The sequence below is a fragment of the Polypterus senegalus genome, chromosome 5 (assembly GCF_016835505.1).
Source record: "Polypterus senegalus isolate Bchr_013 chromosome 5, ASM1683550v1, whole genome shotgun sequence".
Lineage (NCBI taxonomy): Eukaryota > Metazoa > Chordata > Cladistia > Polypteriformes > Polypteridae > Polypterus > Polypterus senegalus.
In genome coordinates, this window is record NC_053158.1 from 68,270,980 (window position 1) to 68,289,673 (window position 18,694).

General features: G+C 36.5%; 1 protein-coding gene across 4 annotated transcripts in view; it reads left to right on the forward strand.

The window, feature by feature from the left end:
- Nucleotides 1-18,694, forward strand: part of LOC120530341 (piezo-type mechanosensitive ion channel component 2) — a 559,538-nt gene that overhangs the window by 305,656 nt on the left and 235,188 nt on the right. For all 4 annotated transcript variants that reach the window (XM_039754759.1, XM_039754756.1, XM_039754758.1 and 1 more), the window contains exon 4: nt 8,629-8,671. In XM_039754759.1, the coding sequence (XP_039610693.1) occupies nt 8,629-8,671 (43 nt within the window). The remainder of the gene's footprint in view (nt 1-8,628; nt 8,672-18,694) is intronic.

Consider the following 18,694-nt stretch of genomic DNA (forward strand, 5'->3'; position numbering starts at 1 on the left):
CCTTTTCCAGGGCTTGTTTCCTGCCTTGCGCCCTGTGTTGGCTGGGATTGACTCCAGCAGGCCCCTGTGACCCTGTAATTAGGATATAGCGGGCTGGATAATGGATGGATGGAACAAATAGCATGTTTTACCTTGCCTCCACTTCACATTTGCTGAGATTCTATTTTACCCATGCTTTAGCCAATGTCTTTTCACAAAATGCTGAGCGCAAGGGGCTATTTATATTGATTTACATATTCAAAGGGGCATAATTCTGGGAGGAATCTAGGTGGGGCAGCAGACGTGTGCACATGCGCTACATTTCACAGAGACCGGAATTTATGGAGCAGAAGTGCCTGGAAGTTGGCTTATGTACGGTTTTGTACATCTGAATTTTTTTGTGCATATGCACGTTTCTACTTTTGTCCATGCGCTATGTTTTAGTGTGAATTCTATGCACAGTGTTATAAAAAAGGGCCCAGGTGTTTTTCTTCTTTAATTTTACTATGCAATGAAATTATACTCAATTCACAACCATATCAGCAGTACGGTCCAAAAAAGGTGAGGTTTCCATGTTTAGTATTTCATTTATTAAATTTTTTTGATTGCCCACCCATATATATTCTGAACCTGCTTGTTAGACTAATTAAAAGTTAAGCTAGAAGAAAATATCAATTCATCAAGCAGCTTAAGCCATTTCTGGGCCGTGGGCACTGTAGCCTAACTTGGCACCACTGGATGTTTGGCAGGAACCAACCCAGTACAGGACACCACTCCAACTCAGGGCCAACTCATCCATATACCCACCACTAGGTACACAAACCTGACCTATGTGTCCTTGTGATTGTGGAAGAAAGTGGGCTATCCAGAGAAAACCCCATGCAGAACTGGGGAGAATGTGCAAACTCCATATAGGCAGTGACTACACTATGATTAAAACTCTGAATTATGGAAGTGTAAGGCAGCAGTGCTAATCATTGTGCCATTTTCCGGTCCTTGTACATAAATACGTACATTCATACATTCTCAAACTGTTTTCCCAGTTTAGTCCAGGTATCAGGAAAGCAGCCTAATATAACAGTTCTGTGTTCAAGACAGGTCACAACAGGGTTCCACTACATTGCAGGACACACATCCACACTCACTTGCACCTGGAATCAATTTAGAGTCACCAGTTACAAGTCTTTAGTGATGTGTGAATGTGCAGACTCCACTGCAGAATGCTGGATCTGTAAGGCAGCAGTATTAACCACTGTGCCATCCCTAATAACATATGTACATGCATATTTTTATTAGTATACTTTGAAAACAACAGTTAATTAGGAAAAAGTTTACTTCAATGCAGCAATAATAAAATGAATGCTAGAGACAAAACATCTCCACTATATGAAGGCTAAATAGCCAGAATGTTGTGTTTTTAATTTGTTTGTACAACCTCTCGCTAATCTAACAGTTTATTATTTATTTGATCAGTGTGTAATAGTTACAGTATACACTATTCTGAAATTGGTATATAATGTACATGGGGTCACATTTTGCCACTGGTGAAGCCACAAGCTAGTTGCTAAAGTACAAAGAAATTAGAAAATAATGAAAAAAACCTGAAAAACTAATTCGAGACTGAAAGATATTTTGTATTAGGAATAACGTTGGATGTCAGATAAACAAAATTAAATTATAATTTTCTCCACATTGTGACATTAGTTCCCACTCTCAAGCATATTTGTTTTATGCTTTTTTGTTGTATATAACAATCTTCAGATGACTATTTCTCTGTCCACTAAATGTATAATGTCCACTAAAATAAATAACAGTCCTAGCCCAGCCCCTTAATGCAAAATATGATGTTTTTGGTTTTAGATGAACACTGATTGAAATTTCATATACTGTAATCTCCTTTTCAGATGGTTGCTTGTAAGAATCACAGTTACTACTTCTAAAATCAAACAGGTTGCCTTTTATGCACAGCAACGTTGTCATCTTATATATCTTTTTTAATTTTATCATGGTTGTGGTTATAATTCAGTTACAACAAATGATGTTTAAATAAGGTTGAAGTATACAGGAAAAACAATGAGGTGGCAGCTGTTAAAATTTGTGTAAGTTTAAGAGAGATTCAGAGTTTCCTAATTTATGTACTAATAGTATAGCCAGATGCTGATTTGGTGTACTGTTTTACCAGTACTGCATATTTCCATGTGTTTTAAAAAAGACCAATGACTGGCAAAATTATTTGTTTTTGCATAAAGCAGCTTTCCTTTTTAGTATTTTAACATAATTCAGTAGGTTGTAAACTCACCAACAAATCAAGCAGTATATACAGAAAATGTACAGCCATGGCACCATCTTATGATCTTCTTCTGCAACGATGAGATATGTAATGGGTACCTTGTTTTAAGAAGGTTAATTAGGGCCATTGTTGCTTTTGCATCTTGAACTTCATAAAATCTGCATTTACTCCCAACACATTGCTACATGCAGTTTGTCACCTGTCCTATAGAGGCGCATTTGTACTACTCTTTCAGATATTTACTGCAGGAAAAAGAACCAAGACATTCTTCCTGTTTACTCTATAATGGAATATGGCCTTTGAAGTTTAAATTAAATTTCCATCTAAGGGTTTTGTTCTGATGGGCTGGTGTATTGATAATGATTTTTCCTTTTTTAATCTTAAAATTTGAACCCATTCCAAAAGATTTTTTACAGTAATTAATTGTGTAATCCAATATTACTTTGTAAAATCAATTTTATCTACAGAATCCCTGGAGATGAGTGTTGACCACGATTCTTTGGTTTTTGCGTTATTTTAGTAACCCAAGGCTCTATATACAAATGCAATGAACTGAATTCATGTTTATGCATTCTTAAAATTGTACTCTTAATACTTTAGGTTATTTAAGTGCTACAGTTGTGTGATAAATAGTACTCATAGCTTAAGGATTCATCTCCTGGACTGTTTGCAGTATATCTCCAGTTTGCATGTTTTTCTTTCATAATGTACATGCTCAGTTCACTGGTAATTTAAAACTGGCTAGGTGTGAGTGAATGAGTGAGTGTGTCCTGCTAAGGGTTGGTTTATACCAATGTGACTAATCAGCAGTACTGCTGCTCAGTGTTAGAAAAAGTAGATGAGTAAATATATTATAGAGTTCATGTCTGCTCATGTCTGTTTTAATGGGATTAAACTGTGATTTGTGAATCAAACTAGATGTCACTAACAGAAGTTCTAAGCTATAAATTTTGTATCTGCAAATACATCCTTAATTTAGTACAATAAACAGTAAGTGGGAGATGTCTTCCAGACTTCTGTCATCTTTCCTTCCCAGCACAGATGGTTATTGTGAATAAGTGGTAGTTATTATTTTTTATTTAAAAAAAATTAATTTGTAGGTAACTTCATTTGATAAATATAGGCTTAGGTATTTTTATTGAATAACATTGTACACAGCTAAGAACTGCCAGGTTGGTACTTTGTGTATTGTTGTTGCTTGTCTTAATTGCCTTCTGTGTTGAGTTTAGCTTCTTCCCATAGTCCAATGGCATGCTGTTAACTGGTGGCAGTTAATCATGCCAATGTATATGTGTGTACGAGTGTGCTGTACAATTTATAATATACCATTCTAGGCTGATTCCTGTTTTGTACTCGCTGCTCTTGTTGATCACATCTTCAGGTTCTCATGACTTTATACTTGATAAACAAGTTAGTAGCCCTGTATTGTAAAGGAATATGTCACTAAGGCTGATTTTTTTTTGTTAAATTGTACTGCTTACTTGTTTCTGCAGTATTTTCAAGGCCTTTTGTTTACAGTGGATTTAGAAAGTACTTAGATCCCTTCACATATTTCAGATTCAGATTTCAGACATCAAGTGACACTAAATACCTTAGACACAAAAGCAAAAACAGGATTTTAGAATTTTTCCCAGGTATATTAAAAATAAAAAACTGAAATATTACATTGATACAGTTATTCAGACTGTCTACTCAGTACCTAGTTGAAGTCCCTTTGGTAACAATTCCATCTTGGAGTGTTCTTGGATTTGAGGCAACAAATTTTGTACACCTAGATTTTAAAATTTTCTGCCATTCATCCATGTAGATCCTGACATCCTCTGTCAGGTTGGATGGAGAAAATTGTTGGACAGATATTTTCAGGTCTCTCTAGAGGTGTTAAGGGTTCAAGTTTGGACTCTGATTTGGCAACTCAAAGACATTCCCAGAGTTGTCCCTAAGTCACTCCCACTTTGCTTTTTGCTTAGAGCCAAACTCCTTTTGAAAGGTGAACATTCAGCACAGTCTGAGGGCTAGAGCACTCTGGATAATTAATTAAGGATATATATGTACTTGGCTCTGTTCAGCTTTCCTTCAACCTTGTGTAGTCTCCCAATCCCTGCATGCCAAAAATGTCCACACAGCAGTATGTGCTGTTTAAAGTTGATCCTCCGGCTAGGATGTTGGGTATTTCTGGGTCCACGGTTCTTGAGGCTAATTATCCAGTTAGCTGCGAACCACCCAATCTCACTGAGATTGCACAGGTGCTGAACCAGCTGACGGTAGGGAAGGCTGCAGGGATCTGTGTTAACCTCCTGGCTTTACTCTTGACATTGCAAGCAATCTTTGCTTCTATTTGGGAGATGGGCATCATCCCAACTGACTGAAAAATGGGACTTATCGTTACTATCTGGAAAGGGACAGGTGATTGCCTGGATTGTGGCAACTACAGGGGAATAACACTGCTCTTGGTGCCAGGTAAAGTCCTTGCTTGGGTCATCCTCAATAGAATCCGTGATCTCTTGCTCACCTACTAGCAAGCAGAGCAGTCTGGTTTTCCGCCTAAGAAGTCAACCATCAACCACATCCTTGCATTTAGGGTTCTCATAGAGTGCAAATGCAAATATCGGCAGAGTTTCTTTGCCGCCTTTAACGATTTTTGTAAAGTGTAGGAATTAGTTGATTGAGATGCCTTGTGAGACATCCTGAGACTTTGCAGGATCCCCTCAAGGTTGCTGGTTTTCATGACAGGCCTGTACACTGGTGCTGTAAGTGCTGTGCAGAGTGGAGGCAGAACCTGTGTGTTTTTCCCAGTTGATTCTGGGAATCATCAACGGTGTGTTCTTGTTCCTGCTCTGTGCAGTGCTTGCATGGACTGTGTCTTGGGCAAGGTCTTGGGGTCTAGTGGCTGTAGGGTATCTGTTGATGTAGAAAGATTAATTAATTTTGACTTTATTGACAATGCTATATTCTTCGTGGAGTCAATGGAGGCTCTAATCTGGGCTCTCAAGAGACTGAGTGAGGAGTTGAGAGTCAGGGCTTTCGAGTGTCCTGGATACAAACTAAGATCCAGGCCTTTAATTACCTCTTGGACACAGCTGTCAGCAGTGTGACTGTCCGCAGAGAGAATGTTGACCTTGTTGAGAGGTTTACTTACCTCGGCAGCAACATTCGTGACTCTGGTAACTATTCAAATAAAATCAGTAGATTGATTGGGAGAGCATGGGGATCATGATACACTGAAAAGGGGTGTGTGGTGCTCCCAATATCTATGCAAAAGGATGGAGGTCCAAGTCTTTAGATTCCTGGTGCTTCTTGTCTTGCTATACGGTTGCGAGACATGGGTGCTATCCGGTGTACTAAGACGAAGACAGGACTCTTTCTGTGGAAGAAGCCCCAAGGAGGACAGGAATATTTCAATCAATCAGTCTTTATTCAGGCACCGGTGAGTATATGGATTCATGTGTTTCAAGGCAGAAGAGCAAAGTTCCCTTCTTTATATTTTCTCCCTCCCACTTCCTCTTCCCCTTACTTATCAAAAAGTATAATATTGTTTACCTAAGCATTTCATTTTATTACACAAATGGACCATCTTTTTCTGTTTTGTGTACATGTAAGATGGACCCTAAAGAAGGAAAGGTCACCTTTCCTGTGTCTAACAGACGTGTTCCTAAAGAAGAAATTGTCCTAGGTCAGCTTACTGCACCCTGTCTTATGACAGACGCCTGTAAGAATAACCTGCCATCATAACAAAACAGCTTTGTCAGCTTTTAACATTCATTACTGTGAGAATCCTTGGGAACTGCTTGTTTGACTTTGTGTCGAATGAGCGGTTGCTCACGAAGTCCAGAGTGTTAGAGTGTCCAGAATACTTGCATTGTGAGGGAGCATCAGTTACGGCACTACAACCATGTGCATAATTCCCCGAGGGTGATCCGGCTCACAGGATCCTCATTATTGAGGACCTGAGCGGCTGGACCAAGCAAAGGCGACACCCAAATAATAAGTGGCTGTGGCAGATAGATGGTCATTTCCGGAGGATGGGACTGGACCATGTGTCTGCCTGGGGGATTGCCACCTCTGTGGTCTTGGTTGGCACACCCCTGATAGCAACACAAATTTAATAACATAAAAAGTATTTGGGAGTTACTTGTAAAAAACTGGAATATTAATAATTCTACTGTACATTATCCTGTTCTATATTTAAAAAAAGTGAAAAATCTCACTCTGAGCTAGGTGCTAGCTTATTACAAATACATTTTATTTAACATGTTTCTATGTAATGGCAAGAATCTACAGACACATGAAACATGGAAAATTCAGATCAACTTAACCATCTTGCCCTGTGAAAACACCTTATTCCAAGAAGCCATTAATAGGTTTTTTGGTATAGGCACATAAAACATGAACATCCTTGCTGCCTTCATCTTATCAATGAAGAATTATGATTTAATGTTAAAAGAACTGAGATCAGGTTACAGGTTCTAATGCTGCCACTGCTGCACTGTAATCCCAACCAAAGTCTCTGTGTTGTACTTTCAATGTTTGCATAGTTGTGTGTTTCAAGAAGTGCTCCAATAAACCTTTCAAATAGTGGGATTGCTAGTAGATATGTAATCGCTATTAGTTGGTGTCATGTTTATAAAATGGAAATATAGGTCATGCTGAATGCCAGAGAATGGATGTCACTTTTTCACTGCACTGTTGTTAGGTGAATTGCTCCATACTGTATCTCTTTGGACTTATTTGTTACACAAATACTAGTAATTAAAAGAAAAAACTATAAAACCTAGAATGAATAGCAAGAATGTCTGTGTACCTACAACTGCCATAAGTATTTCAGTCACCTTATAAAATATACAATACATGAAAGCAGATTTATATTATTAATTAGTACAGGTAGACCATAAAGTGATGCTCTATTATGGCACAGGGATGCTCATTTTTTGGCAGCAGTGAAGTGAATTTAGAGGCAGAACTATCAATATCTTGATATTTTTTTCTTATTTTTATTGCAAATTGAAAATAAAATAATGAACCTACTACTGCAAGAAGCAGAGAAGGGGGCCAAAAAGTTGTATTTGTCAAATACCAAGTTCCTGTTGAACTAAAGCAAGGACAAGCTGCTTATTTTGGAGTAAGTGTATAAATATAATCTATTTTCAAGGAAGTCTCTACATCTGTGTAGTGCTATTTTCCCAATCTTCAAATAGAACAGACAAAATTAAATTACCTGGAAAAGACTTTATACTGATTATCTTTGTGTTTTTATTTATGTTTAAGAACATTCCCATAGCATCAGTTGCCCTGAGCTACTATCTCACTGTCATAAAAGAATAATCCACAGAACATGTAAAAAGACACATCATTTCACATCTCACAGTTAATGGATGGACAGTAACTTGTAACATAAGGACCCTTTTTCTGACCTTTTAAGATCCGGTGCAAATGTTTGTATTGACTTTTAATACTTGCATATGAGCATTTAGGCTGAATTATTTTTTTTTGGTTTTTCTTATAAAAATAGGCCTTCAGTTGCTTTACCATTATTCCATGTTTGCTTTTGGCTATGTGGACATTACAGGAAAAACAGCAAAAAATAACCAAAAATGTACTGGAAACCAGAGTTCCAAAATAAGAACAAAAACAGTAGAGTCATTTGCACTGAAGCTCCAAAATGTATAAAAACTTAATACAAAGAAGATGTATCAAGACTGGTATATGCAAGATAAAAGTACATGTTGAGTGTCCTTCTTTAACATTTATTCTTTTGATTTTTCCTTTGGCATGTTTTATCCATTTTCCAATTTCCTTATTAGGTGATTGGTAATATGTTTTTTTTAAATATGGCGATTGTATGTTCTCCTCTTCTTTTTTGGGATTAACAGGAAAACAATTGTGATAACTTTCAAGATTGCATACTACAAGTAAAAAGACAGAATACTCCCACCCCCACTCCGACACTGTGAGAAGGTTGTAAGATTATAAAAGGTTAACAGGGACATATACAGCCACAACTGAGAAAGGATGGTGCCCGGTGTATTCTGTATGTTTCCTCTCTCATACCAAAAATATGTATGTCAAATTTATTGGTAACACTAAATTGACCTAGTATGAGTAAATGTGGGTGTTTCCAAGTTTGTTTGGTTTTTTTTGACTGCTTTTCACAGTTGTCGAAATAAGCATTAGCCCCACCACCTTAACCTGGATTATACAGGTTTGACTAGAGAATGCACAGATATATTTAGGAAGTAATGCATTTTTACTCTTTTGTCAGTTTTATTTTAAGTGCCCTTGAAATAAATTGATTATTCATTTGGAACAGTAAAATATTTTCTAATATAACATCATGTGGATTTGTCTTTTCTCATTTTTTTCAGGTTCTGTATGGGAGAAATCAATAAGACAAATAGGCTTTGAAAGGTGAGGAATTACTTTTACAAATATTTCAGAGAACTGTAACCTTTCTGATTATCTCCCAGTATATATTCTAGTGGTTAAGATAATTGTTGGATAGGACTTTATTCTGGCAAAGTTTCATATGGAGGGATGACTTTAGTAGTTTTTACTTTTAGTATGGTTTTAAATGTTCTATGTATTGATTTATTATGTATATAGTACACAGAATATGAATCATAAATTCTCAATGAATATTGATTTTTCTTCTTGTTTGCACCCCATAATCCTATGGACCGTCAGGGCCAATGGTGCAAGCATTCTGTTTTGAACAGGGTCCTTTCTTCTATTGAGCCAAATGTACTGCACTGGATATCCATTGTAGTTTATTCCTGGATATCATCCAACCATCTTCTTTTCTGTCCTCTTTTCCTTGTTCCTTTAGCTATTCCAAGTACTACTGTATATAGAATAAATTTTATGAGGGGACAGGGTAGTATAATGGTTTGCACTGCAGCCTTGAAGTAATGGTTAGTAAGGTTTGCATCCTGCAAATTCCCTGTGTGGAGTTTACATGTTCTCTCTGTGTCTATATTGGTTTCCTTCATGTGCTCTGGTTTTCTCCCACAGTCCAAAGACTTGCAAGTTAGCTGAATTGACAATGCTAAATTGGCCCTAGTGTCTGATATTTGCATGTAGGTGGGTGTGTTCACCCTGTGATGGACTGGTACCCTGTCCAGGATATTACTCCTGCTTTGCTCCCTATGCTTTTTGAAATAGGCTTCAACCCTCTGTGACCCTTCTTAGATCTAAGAAGGCTTATAAATGGTATATGTTATATATTATAATATATAAAGTAGTCTTTGCTCTTAGAAATACTGCATCTAATCTGCTTGTCTCACTTTTGAATACAGTATGATTTATCATTTAGAAACTAGATTTTTAATTTACTTAGATACTTGAAAATTATGTTGTACATATTTTTCTCGACAGTTCACTTGTAAAAGTTAATTATGTTGCATCCATCATTCATAATCCCAGCTATCATTTTAGCTAATGGCTATTATTTTTCTTTTACATAAGTTATTACCCTTGGTAGTGATTGATGACTTTCTTTACCTTGATGTAAGATTGGTAAGGAACACTTGAACTGTGGTTCAGGAAAGCTAATGTTGGGTAAAGATCAAAATTATGGTGTTTCTTAGAGGTTAATTTTATAAGACTCAAGATCATGTTTGGTTTCTTTTGGTGGCAGTAGAAATTATTATGTTAAAGAAAGATCTTCTTGTACTTAATGAATAATGTCTTTAATGCATTAAAGACAATATAAAACAATCACAAATTTAAACTGCTGGTAATTTTGCATAGTTAAACAGTTAAGGTAATTTTTTTTGGTTTATTGTCCAAGCCACTTCAGATATTTAAGGAATTAACAAGGTTTGCAGTGACTGATAAGAGGAGGCAGTTGAGGAAATTAAAAATAATGCTACTGATAAATGAAACAGTGGGCTATTGAATGTTGACATAATACTAATGGAAATAATGAACATTCAGTATGAAGTTGATAATGTAGGAAATCAATTTAGACATGGATTTACATGAAAAAAAGCAGATAACGACTCAACAACTGTTTTCTTCTGTTTTCTCGTATGTATTTACATTTTTATCTCTATTTTCTCCTAATTGCCAGTGTTCACTGTTGTCCTTTTCTTTTTGTTTTGATTTTATTTTTATTTTACATGAGCCACAACTCCATGAAATTTGTCATATGATTTGGGATTGCTAAATATACCCTGTTTAACACAGAGGGCATATGCCCACCTTATCATACAGTGCATCAAGTACACAATATCATTTTTAACCTAATTATTTAAATAACTAAATTAGAATACTTACAATAAATAAGTTATTTTATTTCAAATGCTATGCTTGTTTAAAAGTAATATGTATGTCTTTTAATTAATTTTAGAGGTATACAATTAGATGCATGTTGTTTAGAAAAGTTCATTTATCAGCAGTAAACAAATCCTGAGGTAGAATTACAAACATATGCTCAAATATTAGTTTTCTTAAAACATTCATGCAGAATAACTTCTTTTTACTTTTTACATGCATTTCTGGGTGTGCAGAGGTCAAAATACAGTAAATGGTAAAAATATTTGCAAGTGATTGTTTGTTTACAATTGTAAATTATTAGCAAATTGTCTTAATACCATGACACCAGTTTAACCTACTTGAAGGAATTATTAATTTTATCATTTTTCTTTCCACTATATATTAAATCAATACAAACAAAATGTTTATTCAATGATTAATTTAAAAAATTTAAAATAAGTTAAAAATAAATAAGTACAGTACCTGAATCACATACTCCTATATGTATATATATTTTTTTTTTTGCTTTTTTTCTTGTATCCAATTGCTGCCCCACATAAATATGTCTCAGAAAGGCAGTGAAGGACAATATACTCAAACATCACAAAACAACAGCACTTAGCTTGACTATTAATATTGTTTAAGATCATGCATACAAGCAGCTGTAGGCACAAGGAGCATAATATCATCTTCTTCATCATCATTGTAATGAGAGAGATACAACAGGAACATGAGCACGTTTATTACTAAGTGTTGACTTTTCAACTGTGCAGAGATTGCTTGTTTCACAGAAAAGTGATACAAAAGTACAGTATAATTTTCTTGATATAGTGAATTAGTGTGATGTTAAAACATATAAATAAATAGTGGTTAGAACAGCATTTTGACTGCTTTTTACCATCTTATTCTAACATTATTGTAAAAAAATAGTCAGTTTAGTTATCCCAGACGTCCCTCCTTCTCAGTCTTTTTTTTTTTAAATGGAATACTCCTTTAAGTTATCTGATACATAAACAACTGTGCTCTGGATTGTAAGTATCTTGTTTTGAGTCTGTTTTCTGGATGATTGTCTTTGAAAAAAGCCTTGTCTTAAAGTTCATGTAGCATCTAGTATAATATAGACTGATAGTGTGAATATGTAAACATAACTAAAATCAATTATATATAGGTATGTACGTAACTATTTTAATGGATATATGACTGACCCAGTAATTGATAACACTACAGTACCACTTTCCCATTATTCCAATAGAACACCAAAGGAACAGCAGTAATCGTATTTGATTTTACCAAATGATGTTAGTTAGGATTTTTTAATAGCATACAAATTAATTTGTATAGGTGAGTGTACCACAAAATAAGGTAAAATGCAAACTTAAGGAATACTTCATATAATTTAATCTTCCTTCCTTTTGTTATTATTCTGTTGAGGGTGTTTTCTGACAAAATAAGATTGTGTTACATGGTTCTGTAATTTCTGGACTCATTGCTTCATTGTCGTCTGTTTCTTCTTCTGTTACAGTGCCATAGCTGATCATAGTGTGTCATTATTATACAACTATTTCTTAGTCTTGACAAAATATATCTAGTAAATAAAAGCAGCAAGGTGAAATGTAAGCTTCTTGTTTTTCTCTGTTGCTGCATTTTAAATATGTGGCGTTATTTTTAAATATGGAAATTCAACAATCAAACTTTGCAGTGTTTACTCATGAATCAATTACATAAGAACTCTCACAGTATTTGTCCTCCTTTTCCTGAAATCACTAATTTCAGTACAGGCTATTGTAGAATTCAAAGATTTATAGTTGAGTAAAAATGCAAAATATTTCAGTTTTTTTTCTTCTTTTTTTCTTTCTATACTTTACTGTGTTAACAATCCCGGGTGTAGGGGATTTTTTCTCATAATCCATGCAAATAAAACAACAATTCAAACATTAGACAAAAGTGAAATAATCAGAATCATTCCACAAAAGTCAACAAACAAACAATTTAACACAAGTATGCTTAGACATCTTTATCAAATTACTTTAGAAGACTCTTAAAGTCAGGATCGACCTAAACCATTTACCAGATGTACAGTAAACGAAAGGGTTTGTGGTATCTGACAGGCTGGAACAGATCATCATTGTGTTCGTTTTTAGTCATGAAAAGTAGAGTGAATCCACAGTATTTATATGACAAAAGGTGATGGAGAGGTGAGAACGAAAAGCAACCACATCTCTTTAACTTCTTCCTTTTCTTAGCAGAGAAGCTTCCATACTAAACCCTGATGAAGGTAAAAATGCTTTCAATAATTCCCCCTGATAAAGTTGTTATTGTGGCCCTGTGGCACCCTGAACTGCTTTAACTGTCTCAGAATTAATAGCCTGTGGTAGCCATTCACGGCAACAATTGTGTTGACCTCCAATGTTAGAGTTTTCGAAATTCTTCATTACCTGTACAACCTGGCCATTGAGATATAAACGTAAAAGTTTACTTGCCTCAAGTCTAACAAAAATTCTTTTCTTTTATTGACATTTAGCTTCCGATTGATTTAGGTTTCATCAGTTAATCGGTTCAGTTACCTCATTCCTCTACAAAGACTCTTTTTAATTTTCCAAAAATAAGGTGCCATCAATAAACTTGGTATTTCTTTCAGAATAGCATGTAAAGTGCAGTCATTTGTATACAGCAAGTAAAAAAGTGCTAATAAAAACATGGAAACTAAGCATCTAAATAACTGTAACAGTGAAAGATCACCTGTTACTGAGGAGTGTTCAGGAATTTACATGAATGAGTTTTAACACATAATTAAGAACTCTATCACAAGGCCATATAACATAGTAACTATTTTGGGTATTACCAACGGTACCACTTAAACTACTTTCACTCTTAAGCCGTTAGTACAACAGATCCAGAGTGTTTGCTTCTTTATAGCATGCACAATGTTTTACAAAACATAAAGTTGTTATATAACTAATAGGTACAATTTTGGACTCAGTGTTACTGTATAATTAAGTGCTTCTATTATTTTTGGTTAAATACTGTAAAACATATTTCTTTTCAACAACATGTTGAATCATAATTTAAATATTATAACAATTTGCTGTTTATTATATTATAAAATAGTTCATAAGTTTCCTAAAAAAAAATCACTCATTCACATTATGGTATGAGGTAGCTGTACTATTTCAAGAATTCCATGTTTTATATGCAGTACTTTACCCAGAAAAAAAAAATCTACTCAGATTTTATTTTGTAAATGAAAGTGATTGCAGATTAAAAAAACATATTTTATTAACCTGATTTAATTTGGCAGCAACTCTGTATTACACTACCAAATATTTATATTCATTAAACTAGACATTTAGCCCTCAACAGGCTGACAGTATGTGCTGAATCAAAACAAAACCAACAGATGGAGACCCTAGAAGAAGCTTAGATGACCTTTCAGGGAATGTAAACACAACAAGGACAAGAGAAGTCTGAGGTAATGTAGAAAATCTTAAAGGAAGAGAGTAATGTCAGTAAAAATATGCAAAAAGGTATGTGCATTCATGTGCAGCTGTATCATTTAGATTAAGGGCATTTAAGCAAGAAAAAATGCAGACTAAGTTCAGCATTTCAAAAAGTACTGGGATAAAGTGTGTGGAATTATGAGTACTACAGACCACAGACAAACGGGTTAAAAACTTTTGCAGTAGTGATTGGCAGTTAGAAATAATCAAGGTCAGAGTGTGTGACTAGGGCAAGCTGCCCATTTATTAGATATGCCTTTAAAGTGGAGCCAGTGGAGTTAAACAAATGGAGAGAACCTAAGAGAAGCAGTTACAGTGGCTCAGTTTCTTAACCTTTGAACATTTGGCCACATTTCATCACTAGTTGCAGCTAAATTCAAATTATTTATTATGTTTCTAAAAAAATGTTGACTTTTAAATGTGTTTGTGGGGAGAGGTTTTGAATCAAATTTTATGTACAGCACAGTTTTTGGATGGAAGGGCAACATCCTGTTTAAGGCCCATAAAACAAGACATCTTTTGTACCTAATATGTTTTCCCAATTGAGATTCTGTGTAATGAATCCATCTGTTAAATATTTAACATAGCACATTTTAAGTCACTTTAAACAAATGTTGAAATATTAGGTTTGCTATCTTCTAGCCAATATTCAAAACCCTTAGGTAAACTGAGTAAAACACAGTACTTGGTTTGCTTTAAGCAGCAGGAAGTCAGCTTTTTAACTTGTCATACATCCATCCCGCTATATCCAAACTACAAGGTCATGGGGGTCTGCTGGAGCCAATCCCAGCCAACAAGGCAGGAAACAACCTCCAGGCAGGGCATGCACGCACACCAAGCACAATTTAGAATTGCTAATGCACCTAATCTGCATGTCTTTGGGAGGAAACCAGAGTACCTGGAGGAAACCCACGCAGACACAGGGAGGACATGCAAACTCCACGCGGGAGGACCCGGAAAGCGAACATGGGTCTCCTAACTGCAAGGCAGCAGCGCAACCCACTGCGCCACCAAACTTGTCACACAGAATATTTGAAAACAGTCAACTATGTAATGTTGAATTCTATTAATTTTTAAAATATATTATTTAATATTCTCAATAAAATACATCTTGGAAAATTGTGATTTAATATCTATATCTATATCTATATTTTATAATTTTGAAAAGTACCAAAAATGCTTATATATAAATACTGCTCAAAAATTAAAGGAACACTTTTTAACCAGATTATAGCATCAAGTCAATAAAACTTCTGGGATATTGATCTGGTCAGTTAAGTAGCAGAGGGGGTTTTAATTAGTTTCAGCTGCTTTGGTTTGGGTGAAATTAACAACAGGTGCACTAGAGGGGCAACAATGAGTCGACCCCCAAAACAGGAATGGATTAACTGGTGCAGGCCACTGACATTTTTCCCTCCTCATCTTTTCTGACTGTTTCTTCACTAGTTTTGCATTTGGCTACAGTCAGTGTCACTACTGGTAGCATGAGGCGATACCTGGACCCTACAGAGGTTGCACCGTTAGTCCATCTTTCCCAGGATGGCACATCAGTACGTGCCATTGCCAGAAGGTTTGCTGTGTCTCCCAGCACAATCTTAATAGCACAGAGGAGATTCTAGGAGACAAGCAGTTACTGTACCACAGGTGAGCTGGACAGGGCCTTAGAAGGTCCTTAACCCATCAGCAGGACCAGTAACCTCTCCTTTGGACTCCTTTGGGCAAGGAGGAACAAGATGAGCACTGCCAGAGCTCTAAAAAATGACCTCCAGCAGGCCACTAGTGTGAATGTCTCTGACCAAACAAATAGAAACAGATTTCAAGAGGGTGGCCTGAGGGCCCAATGTCCTCTAGTGGGCCCTGCGATCACTGTCCGGCACCGTGGAGCTTAATTGGCCTTTGCCATAGAATACCAGAATTGTCAGGTCCACCACTGGAGCCCTGTGCTTTTCACACAGAGAAGGTTCACCCTGAGCACATGTGACAGACATGAAAGGGTCTGGAAAAGCTGTAGAGTACGTTATGCCCTGCATTGTTCAGCATGACTGGTTTGGTGGTGGGTAAGTGATGGTCTGGGGAGGCATATCCATGGAGGGACGCACAGACCTCTACAGGCTAGACAACAGCACCTTGAATGCCATTAGGTATCAGGATAAATCCTTGGACTCATTGTCAGACCCTGTACTGGTGCAGAGGGTCCTGGGTTCCTCCTGGTACACGACAATGCCTGGCCTCATGTAGCAAGAGTATGTAGGCAGTTCCTGGAGGCTGAAGGAATTAATACTATTGACTGGCCGTCACACTTGCCTGACGTAAATCCAATAGAACACCTCTGTGACATTATGTTTCAGTCCATCCGATGCCACCATGTTACATCTGAAACTGTCCAGGAGTTCAGTGATGCCCTGGTCCAGATCTTGGCGGAGATCCCCCAGGACACCATCAGTCATCTCATTAGGAGCATGTCCCGACATTGTCAGGTGTGCATACAAGCACGTTGGGGCCATACAAACTACTAAGTAAGATTTGGAGTTGCTGCAATGACATTTTGGCAAAATGGAGTAGCATGCCTCATCATTTTTTTTTACTTTGATTTTTAGGGTGTCTTTGAATTCAGCCGTCTGTATGTTGATAATGTTCATTTCCATCAAACAATGTGGCATCCTTTTTTTCCTAACACATCACCCAGGCAATATCAGTATAGATATCCAGCATGATTTTTTCCCATTGGGATCTGATGTGTTTTCAAAGTGTTCCATAAATTTTTTTGAGCTGTTTACATATATATATTGTGACACTAGAGGACACCGTTGCTCCTCAAACACCACAGACAAAACGTCCAGACACCAGGTAAAAGCACTAGAAATATTTAAAATTTCTTTTAATCTTGAAATAATGTGCTTTTCAAGCACCTCCGCCATCACAATACACAATAAATCAATAATTCCAATACACTAAATCAATCCTCCTCTCCCAGCACCTCCGTCACTCTCCCTTCCAACTCCGGCTCAGCTTGCTGGGATTCCCATAGTACTTTACATAGTCCTTGACCAGCAAGTGCTCCTGTTCTTCTGTCCATGTAATTCAATGACACTTCCGGGTCAGATGAAGACTTATATTCTTCTTCAACCTGGAAGTACTTCTGTTCTTCCGTCCCCGTGACTTGGGGGTACTTCTGGGCTACAGATGAAATAAAAATCCCCGCGTCTCCCTGCAGCGTCACACGATGGCACCAATGGCACCCAACAGGGCTGTGAAGCCGAATTCCATCTCCCATGGTGCCCTGCGGGAATCCAGGGCACCTCCATGCTGCAGGGAAGACACCATGTAGCGTCTTGGATGTGTCATATATATATAATATACAGTATATAGATAGATAGATAGATAGATAGATAGATAGATAGATAGATAGATAGATAGATAGATAGATAGATAGATAACAAAGGCTACACATTTTTTTTTCACAGTGTTATTTTGTTATTACCAAACTCTTTTTATTTTTTCAAATACCATCATTTCCTGTATTGCTGTGTTCTGACAGATAGTCAATCCGCTAGGTTATCAATCTGTATGGCGCCAGGTATTGACCCAATTCACTTTAAAGTTTAGCAGAAGGAAAAAGCAGAGGGAAAAAATATTTTTACTGCCCTGCACAGCAAAATTTACATAGAAAAGCATTTTCTGGTAATCAAAAAAATAATTAATAATTAAAAATGTTCCCAATAGGCTGAATTGAGCTGGATAGATATTTTTAACACTAGAATTACCAGAGCCTACAAAAAAACTCGTCCCAGCTTAAAACACTTTTCACCTCTCCGTCAGCGTCTTTTGTCCTGTAAACGTGTTGATAAGCAGCAAGCAGCCTACTATCACATCCCCCACCACGCACAGTTGTCTCAGCTCAAGTCTGTTTACTTGCGTGTCAGTTGCTTAGAGTTGTATAGAGTAAGAAGTTAAGTAAAATGACACCTTTTATAAATACTAAATCGTTATTTGGAACACTTGCATTTTATGTGTGTTCCGTGTCTACAGCAATCTATGTACAGTAAACACATCATTAAAACAGAAACGTTTTTCATGTGTTAGTAATAATTGACAAAATGTAGACATGAAGTATATAATGTGTGAAGCCTGAATTCCAAATATCAAAGAAACACTTTCACGAAAGGTACAAATATAACAGAGCAAATACACTTTTATTCAAAAATATAACTGCAGAAAAGCAACCCGCGTTTACCTACGACATTGACATATATTTGTTAGCACAGCTGTGGTGGCGCAACGGTATCAGCCATTGACTAGTAATCAAAGCTTCAAGGGTTCGAGTCCGTTTTGAGAACTGACCTGCTTGTATTCTTGCTATTTTAGAATAAAAAACTTACATTTGATTCCAGTCTGTAACAGCTGGTTTAATTTATGGTACTTGTAAAGTTTAGCTTTGTTTTTTTATTCTGTTATTTTCTCAGCCACGTTCACGATCCCAACTCCCCATATCCCGCCCCACCGAATTTGACACTGCTGTTTTCACATAGACGCGCTATAACAGAGGTAAGCTCAAATCATGACGACGGTTCTACATCAAAAATGCACTTTTGCCATTGTTGTACTTTGTATATGTACATGGGAAGCTCTGCACTCGTGACTTTACGCTGTAGATCTGGATCTTACATGCAAAGGACGG